This window comes from Arachis hypogaea, chromosome 19 (genome assembly GCF_003086295.3).
Source record: "Arachis hypogaea cultivar Tifrunner chromosome 19, arahy.Tifrunner.gnm2.J5K5, whole genome shotgun sequence".
In the NCBI taxonomy this organism is placed as follows: domain Eukaryota; kingdom Viridiplantae; phylum Streptophyta; class Magnoliopsida; order Fabales; family Fabaceae; genus Arachis; species Arachis hypogaea.
The window spans coordinates 94,540,255-94,551,268 of record NC_092054.1 but is presented as its reverse complement, the minus strand read 5'-3'; the positions used below and the strand labels follow the sequence as shown (position 1 = coordinate 94,551,268).

Genomic DNA, 11,014 nt, shown 5'->3' with positions numbered 1-11,014 from the left:
GACACTTAATTTAGTTGAAAACTTAGCCTTATACATTTAACATTATTTATCTAGTTAGTATTTTACCAGGCACTCATATATGTTAAATTGCATTTTTATTAATTATCTTTTATATAATATAATAAATATAAGAATAATTATAACTCAATAATCAAATATGTAAGTGACTAAAATTTAAATTAAATTATGTGGATTTTTCGTTAATATATAAGTATAGATATGGATTAAATGACATTGAATATGTCAAAATTAAACTCTAATTATTAGATTATTTTTTTAAAAATGAAAAATTAGTAAAGTGAAAAATTAAGTATTTAGTTACTCTTGAATTAAGATAGTAGAATTCACGTATAATAAAAATTATAAATTTAACGTTGATTAACTTTTTATTTTATCAATTTTTATTTTAAAAAATTTAAATTTTTAAATATTAATAGACTAAAGATAATTTAATATTTATTTTTAGAATTTAATTTTAATACATTTAGAATTGTCTAATTACATAATACTACATTTAATAAAAATAATTATTTTTAATATTGACCACATTTAATAATTTTATAATATAAAAGCATCAAAATTAAACTATTTCTTTTAAGGAATAATACTATAAAATGAAAAACAGCGAAGGAGTGAGCAAGTGGGTGGGAAAGATGGGAAGTGAGTTACCAGAATTAGAAAAGAGATGAGATTCAACGAATTGTAGATTCCCATTCCCATCAGCATAGGTGTTGCTAAATCGTAGTAGACAAGTAGCGCATGTTTGACGGTGACTTTCACATTCAAACACAGTACGAACGACTGACTCATCACTCTCTCACTAGTCACTACTCATGCTTGGTGCTTCTTAAATCTTACTCCCAACTCAAGGTTCATGCACCTTACTTACAAAACCTCCTTGTCTGGGTCCCACTCTATCTTTTCCTCTTACCCTCCGAAATAAAAATATCTACCTTCATTCCGTTCCGGATTCCACAGTTTAATATAACATTTTCTTCTTTTTATTATTCTCTGTCTCTCTCTACATTCAGAATAAAAATGCTTCGCTTCTGGAAGAGAGAGTAGGCAATGAAAGCTTCTTCAAATTCTGGGAATGCTGCTTCTTGAGTTTGACGGATTCTAATCAGGTTCGGTTAGGCGACCGTCTGAGAGTTTTCATTTTTGTTTCCTCATTTAATTTCTTCTGAGATCTTTGAATAAAATTATTAGTATGAAGGATAATGCTTAGAGTTATTTGTGGCATGGAAACAAGAGTGGGTCGTAGCATTGTGTTATTGTTCTTGTTGGTGGTGCTTGGTTGTGTTTCTGGGAATGATTCTGGAGAATACGACAACTGCAACTGTGATGATGAAGAAGGGATTCTAAGCATACAAAACATACTAGTTGGGCAGAAAGTGAGTGACTTTCTGATCTCCATTGCATATTTCTCCATACCCATTGAGCTACTTTACTTTGTGAGCCGTTCCAATGTCCCGTTTAAACTGCTGTTTCTTCAGTTCATAGCATTCATTGTGCTGTGTGGATTGACCCATTTGCTCAACACCTATTCCTACCATGGCCCTCCTTCTTTCCAACTTGTGGTTTGTCTCACAGTTGCTAAGTTCCTCACTGCCCTTGTTTCTTGTGCAACTGCATTGACCCTTCCACCATTGATCCCTCTCCTACTTAAGGTCAAGATCAGGGAGCTCTTCTTGAGGCAGAATGTCTTGGAGTTGGATCAGGAGGTTGGAATGATGAAGAAGCAGAAGGAGACGAGTTTGCACGTTCGGATGCTCACCAGGGAGATTAGGAAGTCCCTTGATAAGCATACTATATTGTACACCACGCTTGTCGAGCTCTCCAAGGCGCTGGATTTGGACAATTGTGCGGTTTGGATGCCAGATGAGGAGAGAAGGGAAATGCATTTAACACACGAATTGAAAGCTAGCCCATCGAGGGATTTTCGCAATTATGTCCCTAGGAACGATTCGGATGTTTTGGATATAAAAATGAATAGGGGGGTGAGGATTTTGCGGCCGGAATCTGCGCTGGGAATTGCGAGTAATGGCGGCCATGGGGGCACTGGGGGTGCAGTGGCAGCTGTTCGAATGCCCATGCTTCGCGTTTCGAATTTCAAAGGCGGGACCCCGGAGAAGGTTGAGACATGTTATGCTCTACTGGTTTTGGTTCTTCCAAAATCAAACTTGCGTGTTTGGACTAACCAAGAGCTCGAGATAGTGGAAGTTGTTGCTGATCAGGTAGCTGTGGCCTTGTCTCATGCATTCATTCTTGAAGAATCACAGAGAATGAGACAGAAACTCGCAGAGCAGAACCGAGTATTGCAGCAGGCTAGAAAGGATGCAATGATGGCCAGCCAAGCGAGGAAAGCGTTTCAGAAAGTGATGAGTCATGGAATGCGGAGGCCTATGCATTCCACTCTGGGGCTTCTTTCGCTGTTACAAGATGAAAATATGAGACCTGAACAGAAGATTATTGGCAACTCAATGTTGAAAGTTAGCAGGGTGCTCTCAAATTTAATTAATGACGTAGTAGGGATTTCAGAGAATGAAAAGGGAAGCTTTCCATTAGACATGAAACCTTTCCTTCTACATTCAATGTTGAAGGAAGCCGCTTGTATTGCCAAGTGTTTGTGTGTATATAAAGGCTTTGGTCTTGAGATTGATGTCCAGAAATCTTTGCCTGATCTGGTTGTAGGTGATGATGAGAGGGCCTTACAAGTAATTCTGCATATGATTGGCGATTTATTGAACACATACGATCAAGGGAACCTCAAGTTTCGTGTCTTTTTAGAAAGTTATGGTGGAGATAAGGATGATAAAATCAATGAAGCATGGAATATGAGGAATCAAAATGATTATGTACATATCAAATTTGATTTTCAGGTAATCAGTAGTTCTCAATCGGAGGAGCTGGTTCCGACCATAAATTATGCCAGTCGTGGGTACCACAACAATGAACAAACAGAGGGCATGTGCTTCAGCTTGTACAGAAAGTTGGTGGAGGTTAGTGCATAACTATATTGATCAAATTTACGTGCTTCATCATTATGTGATTGTAGTCGTATACTGGTAATGGATAATTTCCATGATAATCTTTTCGTCCTGCTTATGATCGCCGAGAACTCCACTTTTTTGTTGTTTGATATCTTAGGACCAATATGCATACTAGGTTGCTTGTAATCTACAAAGGAACAAGTTTCCCAGCAACCCATTTTTCCTTTCAATATATGAATTTCAGATTCATTGTGTCTCATTTGAAACTAACTGTAGGCAACATTGAACATTGGGTGATTCACCTTCTAACATGGCATAAAATCGTTGGTCATCTTCTTGACATTTGGAAGTTAATATTAGGCATGGCATTCATAAGAATAATTCTCATACATGGATGATCTGTTAATTTACTAATATTTGCGCCATTTCACATATTCCTCTTATAGAGGCTGCACAGTTTTGGTATGTGCCTGTTTTGTCAAAGACCTAACTTGTTTTTGGAAAAGAACTTAATAATTTAAAGAACATATTGGGGAAATTAGCTTCAAATCTTGATTTTGATCTGATCATATGGCTTAGTTTTTGAACTATGACACGAACTAGACTAAAAGAAATTCATATTTTTCCTTTCTACATGTTATATTAGGATACCACTGTAACAATAAGAATTATTTAGTTAGGGATTAGTATAAAGTAAATAAGGTAGAGACAGAGTGTGATTTGGTTACACAATATTGCATAATCTTAGTGAAATCAATGTAATTAACCCTAAATTTTATGTATTATAGTTTGATTCTTCATATTCATGGTATTGTTTGGTAACTCTGACTTTACTATGTGGAAATATGTGCAGATGATGCAAGGTTATATCTGGATATCACCAAATCCTCAGTGTTTGCCACAAGGCATGACACTTCTTCTGAAGTTTCGGAAAGCACCACCGCTCGGAAAATCCATAGTTGCGCCGAGAGATTATTTGAATTCGCAGTTTAAAGGCCTTAAGGTTGTGTTAGCCGACGATGACTGTGTAAACCGGATTGTGACGAAGAAGCTACTCGAGAAGCTTGGATGTCAAGTAACTGCCGTTTCTTCGGGCTTCGAATGCCTGAGTGCCATAAGCGCCTCAAATAACTCGTTCCGAATAATCCTGTTAGAACTTCATATGCATGACATGGATGGTTCTGATGTGGCAGGGCGGATCCGGAACTTCCATAAGTGGCCCTTGATTGTAGCCCTTTTGTCGAGTGCCGAAGAACATGAGAAGCAGAGATGCATTCAGGTTGGAATAAATGGATTCGTGCACAAACCTGTACAACTTCATGAGATGGCTGATGAACTTGGAAGAGTGCTGCAACGTGCCGGTGCATAAAGGCGTAAACAGTTTTAATTTATGTTCTTCAAAATCTATAACTAGAAGTAGAAAATGTATAGAATATAGGGACCTTTTTGGGAACTTAAAAATCATAAATATAATAATAAAACATAAATATAGTGGGTCCACTTTTCTGGACATTTCTATGATTGTGGTTCTGGTACCACGATTAATTATAGCTTTGTCATTTGTTACGGCGAAGGCTAACCATTTACAGCAAATGAAAAAGTGAACAATCATATTTTAGAAGTTGTTAGCGGAAATAATCAATTTAGGTCTTTGTTCCGGTGTAGATTACAAGATTCTTCTATACACGTGTAGAATGCATAGCATCAAGCTCCAAGGTAGGATTGCTGCAAGACACGGGCAAGTATGACGACCACTTCTGAGATAGTGGAGCTTAGTGACTAGTGAAGATATATAGGTTTTGTGGGTCGTTAGTGTTGATTTGTAAAGTAATTAACAATAAATTTATATCTTTTAAATTTTGAATTTTTATTTTAAAGAATAAAATATGATCTTTTATCATTTATTTTGTAGGTGGGACTAAAAAAAAATATAAAAAAAAAACTATCCAAAAGTAAGAGATTATACTTTACTTTCTAAAATAAAATTTAAAATTTAAAAGATTTAAATTCATTAACAATGTAATAATGGTAATTATTCTAGGAAATTAGCATAAGACTGTGTTGACTGTTGACTATTGTTTTAGTTCCCTTCATTTTTTTTTGTTTCGTAGATAATAAAAGCACTGCCATGGGGGGAGAGTAGGTTATACTACGAGTGAGCTGTGGGTGGAAAGGGTGACTTGGCATTTGGGGTCGTTTCACTCAAGTTGCGATTCACCGAATCTGTCCCGAAAGTGGAATCAGAGTTGTTTGATGGTGGAGCCGAGCGGGTTGTGTGGGATGGTTGACTAGGGTTTACTATTGTGAAACCGACGAATAGATCGGTGTAGTTGGAATTGAGATCCTTGTTTGTTTGAGGTGTTTGCTACAACTTGGGTCTGGTGCGAAACGATATTTGTTGTGGGTCGTGTATTAATGCGGATTTTACAATCCACAAAACATCGGCAAGTGCACTGGGTCGTATCAAGTAATATCTCAGGTGAGTGAAGGTCGATTTCACGAAGATTAACGGATTAAGCAAGCAAAATCAACTGATTAATCTAGTCAGACAATCAAATTAGGGTTTTGGTAAACTTTAAGCATAAACAGTAAGTAATTGAAGCAAAACAGAAACACACAATGAGTATGAAAGAGATGTATGATTAAGAAAGTTAAGGTTTCAGAGATATTAAAACTTCCGAATTAATACTTTTCACTTTCTACCCAAATCATGCAACGATTCTTTTATGGTAAATCATTAGTAATCAAACTGTAATTTCTTGGTGATTTAATTTCTCTTTAACCTAATCAAATGCTAATCCCTTAGTCACTTAATTAAGAAAAGAGGTAAGCACGTCTCTAATTTATAAAACCACACAATTCATAAGAATTTAATCTAGTTGATTTTATGTCATTTATTAATCTAGTTTCAAGACTTAAGAATTATGAGAATCGATTTTCAAGCTTAATTCAATTAATCAACTTTTTCAAGAGATTAAGAAAATTCAAGTAAGAAAAGAATTGTTTCCCAACATATTCAAATCCTTTAAGTTGAAGAACGAAAACCGTTTCTTAAGTAGAAATCAATTGTACAAATTAGAGGTAGAAAAGTTATTGCATTAATCTATAGAACTAATAGAGCTCCTAACCTTAACCAAGAAGAATTAGAAATTCATGCTCATCCTTGAAATCATTAAGAAATTAAAACTCAAAATTGCCAAAGAAGAGCCCGTTTTGAAGCTCCAGTCTCCCTTTACCTTAAATATTAACACTAATTTAAAATTCAAATTCAAATTAAAACAGAATTAAAACTAGAACAAATCAAATCTATCTAATTAATGATTTTTCTAGCATAACTTCTAATCTTTATCTCCTTGCAATCTTCAATTAATGCTATCATCAATGGACTTGTGATTTATCTTCTAGAAGGTTGAAAAATTGGAGAAGAGTTGATCTTGAATTGAATTCCTAAGAGACGCACCAAAGCCCACGTAGTGCGTCGCTCGAACCACTTTGTACGTGAAGTACGTTTGGCTTTAGAATTCATTCGTTGTTGGGCTCACGTACAACGTGAACTAGGCTACGTTACACGTGAGCCAATTCCTTCAATTTGGCCTTTTGATATGCCATAGCGTTGTACGTGGTGAATTCCACATATTACGCAAAAACCAACTTACGCATACGCATGCGTCATGCGTACGTGTGATTTCCCAAAAATCTCTTGTTCTGCGTACGCATGCTGTATGCATATGCGTGACTGCTATGTTGTACGTCCCTTGGTTTATGCATGCTGAGAGTGCTTTTGTAGGCTTTCTAATGCCATTAAAACCAAGTCATTTGGATCTATGTAGCTCAAGTTATGCTCTTTTGAAGGTGAAGAAGTCAAGCAGCCAGCAGCTCACATACTACGTGACTTTCTCCACGTTGTACGCCAACTGGGAGTCATGCGTATGCATGAGGCATGCATACGCATGACATCCCTTTTTTCTCCTTTTTGTACTTGGCTTAGAATGATGATTTGAACTCTCAGATTCAATGTTCACTATAGCTTTCCAATAGCACTGGAATCATTTCATTTGGAGCTTTGTAGCTCAAGTTAATCTTGTTGGAGTGTGAAGAGATCAGGATTGATAGCTTCCACCAATTCTCGTTACACTTGTCTTCAACTTTTGGTTTCTCCTTGTGCTTTTGCTTCTCTTTTTCTCCAATCGTCACCAATTCTCTTTTAAATTCTCCTGTAACCATTGAATGCACACTAACTCAAAGTATTACTCAATTAATCATTAAATCACTGTCTATCTTGCAATAATTCTAAGTTTATTGGTGAGAATTCTAAGAGAAAAATACTAAAAATGAGCACGCATCACAACACCAAACTTAAAATCTTGCTTGTCCTTAAGCAAGCAAAGAATCATGGCTTAATGCAAATATCTTAACCTTATGATACAGGGATACAGGAATGCAATCTAAATGAGTTTGGTTAAACTTATGCATAATTCAACACAATTGATTATAATCTTTTAATATAAGGCTTCTATCTGGATTAGATTATAGGATCCTTCCTTGAATCATCACCTTGAAGCAAGCTTGTTTTACTTTCTTTCCATTAATTAAGTTTATTGGGTGCTTTGCACTTTGAGTCTAGCCATGACTCTAAATGTTTTATTTTCAAACTTTTAGCTTGATACATAAACACCACAAGCACATAATTAGGGAGCTCTTTGAGCTTATTTTATCTTTTCATTATTTCCCACCATTAGTGCTCAGAGCCTTTGAATTTCTCATTTTAGGAGGTGCTTTGCACCTTGAGCCTGACCCTGACTCTTAATGCTTTGTTTTCAAGATTTTTGCTTGATACATAAGCACCATAAGCACTTGACTAGGATGCTCTTTGAGCTTATTTTTCTTTTAATTTCCTTAGTCAGTGGTAATCAGAGCCTTTGGTTTCTCTTATAACCCCTTTTTCTTACCTATTTTTTTCTTATATTGTTGCTTCTTCAAGGTTTTGTCAAGTGTAAAGATCCCATAATAGTCCTCTAGACTAAAGTCTCAAACAATGTAGCTCAGATCATATTGAACACTTTAGTTAGTTTGGCTTTCCAAACTCAAATTGTCATGCTCATTATAAATAATCCCTATTCTTTTTGTTTATTTTCTTAGCATATGACTCCTTACTCAAATTTCGGAGCAAGCACAATTAATTGTGGATTGTGTGAGACAAGATATTTAAAAATTTTAACTGTATTATATAAGATAAAAAAATGAAACACATGCATATTGTTAAAAAGGAAGGAAACAACCTTAATTCTCACTATCTTTCTCTTTATCATCTTCTTTTTTATCACCTTTTAGGCTATGTAGAGCATAGTTTCAAACACCAAACTTAGAATAATTGTTTGTCCTCAAGCATCAAAGAAAATAAAAAGTGATGGTGATGGAAACAGGATTATCACGTGAAAGAATTTAATTAATATAGGGGCTTATTTAATTAAAAGAAAGCTAAATCAAAATAGAATAAAATAGAAGCCAAAATAAAGTATCATAATGAGGTTGCTACTGTGTTTGCATGGTGAATGTCGTGACACCAAACTTGGTATGAGAACACCAAATTTAGTATGATACAATCTATGTGAAATAGGCAAAGTACCCAGTATGATGTGAATTTGATGTAGCTCACCAAACTTACTTCATGAACACATACACAATCTTAAATAAAACAATAAAAAAGAATGAAAAGAGAATACCAAATTAAACGTGATGACTAATTTTTTAGGAAGAGAAGAACCAATGCATGTGCCTTGATAAGAGCAATAGCCTTGATGACGGAGTTTGCAGAAATTCCTCAAATATATATATATATATATTGAATTGCTTCGACCCTTTTAAGTTGATGAATCCTGTAGGAAATAATAAAAAAGGAAGCAAAAAATATAAAACAAGCTCAAAAGAAGTAAAAAGAAAATTTTGACACGCTTTAAAATTTCGGATACGTTTTGGAGTCTTAGGCCACGCTTTTGAAAGCGTGGCCCTTAAAGCAAGCGTGACTCAAGAGGCACGGACGCATGAAGCATGCAGGAAAACATATAAGCTATAATAAAAGGAAACTTATGCATGCATTCATTGGAAACTAACGCCATAATCAAAGGAAACAAAAAAATTGCATGCATTGAATGAAACCATATAAGGCATGCGTATTAATTAATGAAGCAACGAAGCAAGCATGCATGAGGCATTATGAACTATACTATGCTTAATTGCATCCAATGAAGCATGAAGACTTATATGAGGCATGCCTGCGCGGTTCATAAATCACTACAGAATCATGCGTTAATCAATTTGAATTAAAGAAAGGCATGCACATAATATGAATTATATAATGCAAGAAGCCTGCATGAAGCAATAAGGCACGGAATGATGATAAGAAGCATTCGTCACTCAAGGGAATTATATGAATGATAAGCCAATGAAATATAAACCAAATGGAACATCCATTGAAGAATGAAGCAAGCGTTGTACGCCAATGTGCTACCGTACTACGTGAATAATGAACATAAAGTAAGATATGAAGCACGAAGCATGCCCTAGCGTACGACATGCTCAATGTCACGTTGTACGTGAATTTTTTTTTTTTTTTCTAGGAATGGGCAAGTGCTTGACGTTATACATGAGGTTGCTGGCGTTGTACGTGAAAGCACAAATGTTCCCTGAGCGCAGCTTTTAATCCATGCGTTCTATGTGAGAAATCTCACATAGTACGTGAAATGCTACTCGCACGTACGCGTGTGGCATGCTTACGCGCAACGCCAAAATTTTCACTAGCATGCATACGCATACAGCACGCGTACGCATGACTCTTACTTGGCGTAATACGTGAAAACTTTACGCCGTACACTGGACTAGAAATTCTTTTTGAGAGTGAATAATTCAACCACGTTGTGCGCGGTGATGTCACGTACAATGTGAGGGCTTTAACGACACCAAACTTTAAATGAAATCATGTGTCTTCATTCAAATCGTTTGCTCCAAACTCTTGTGACTGTTCATGCATAGTAGGAAATAAGATGATAACAAAGAATTAAATAAAAGAAAAACAAAAATATGAATGAAAAGGAGATGCCAAACATTGGGTTGCCTCCCAACAAGTACTTCTTTAACGTCACTAGTTTGACGGTTGTTCTCTGCTAAGGTTGAGGTTGATAGTGCTTCACCTCTTCCCCTCTCACCTTGAATTTTCTTCCTGTGTCTTCATATATTAGCTCAAGATGCTTAATGGAAAGAACTCTACTCACTGTATATGACAACAGTGGGTGGTGAGATAGCACTACTTTGTCTCCAGGTGAAAAGTCTTCAGTAGGAATTTTCTTGTTCTTCCACCTTCTAGGCACTTTCTTTTTTGGAGCCTCCTCCTTGTTTGATACACACCCAACACTAAACTTAGGGTTGATGTCAGAGGTTTATTGATTGAAAAGGGAGGCTTTGGTTGCAAAATCTTTGAGGTTTAAATTGAGTAGTCAGCTTGCTACACCTTCTCTATCCTTCCTTTCTACTCAAGCATTAAAAAGGAACCTCTGGAAGTGATTCATTAGGTTCTTCCTTTAGATTCGGGTCCTTGGCTTCAACCTTTTTGCAATCCTCTTGATTACTTCAATGATGCATGGTCTGGAAAACATGAAAGACTTGATGCTCATCATGCACCCTCAACATTAACTCACCCTTTTCAACATCAACAAAGGCTCATCCAACGGCTAGGAAAGGTCTCTCTAGAATGATGGAGGCATGTTCATCTTTCTCCATGTCAAGAATGACAAAATCCTCTGGGAGAAAGAATTTTCTCACTTTGATCAGGACATTTTCAACTACTCCATGTGCAAGCTTCATAGATTTGTCTACAAGTTGTAGAGCTATTTTTGTGGGCTTCAACTCTTGTATTTACAACCTCTTCATCATAGATAAAGGCATTAGACTAATACTTGCCCCTAAATCACATAAAGCTTTATCAAAGGTAGTATTGCCAATAGCGCAAGAAATTTGAAAACTCCCTA

General features: G+C 36.0%; 1 protein-coding gene across 1 annotated transcript; it reads left to right on the top strand.

Annotated features, from left to right (window-relative positions):
• Positions 1–642: 642 nt before the first annotated feature.
• Positions 643–4,511, top strand: LOC112776018 (protein EIN4). Its single transcript, XM_025819968.3, has 2 exons — positions 643–3,002; positions 3,847–4,511. The coding sequence occupies exons 1-2, from the start codon at positions 1,221–1,223 to the stop codon at positions 4,360–4,362; spliced, it is 2,298 nt and encodes a 765-aa protein (XP_025675753.1). The 5' UTR covers positions 643–1,220; the 3' UTR covers positions 4,363–4,511.
• The last annotated feature ends 6,503 nt before the right edge of the window (positions 4,512–11,014 follow it).

Excerpts from the sequence above, each read along its gene's own strand:
- LOC112776018 (XM_025819968.3), top strand. The coding sequence starts at position 1,221 with ATGCTTAGAGTTATTTGTGGCATGGAAACAAGAGTGGGTCGTAGCATT. Across the intron at positions 3,003-3,846 it reads TGTACAGAAAGTTGGTGGAG|ATGATGCAAGGTTATATCTG; the intron begins GTTAGTGCATAA and ends AAATATGTGCAG.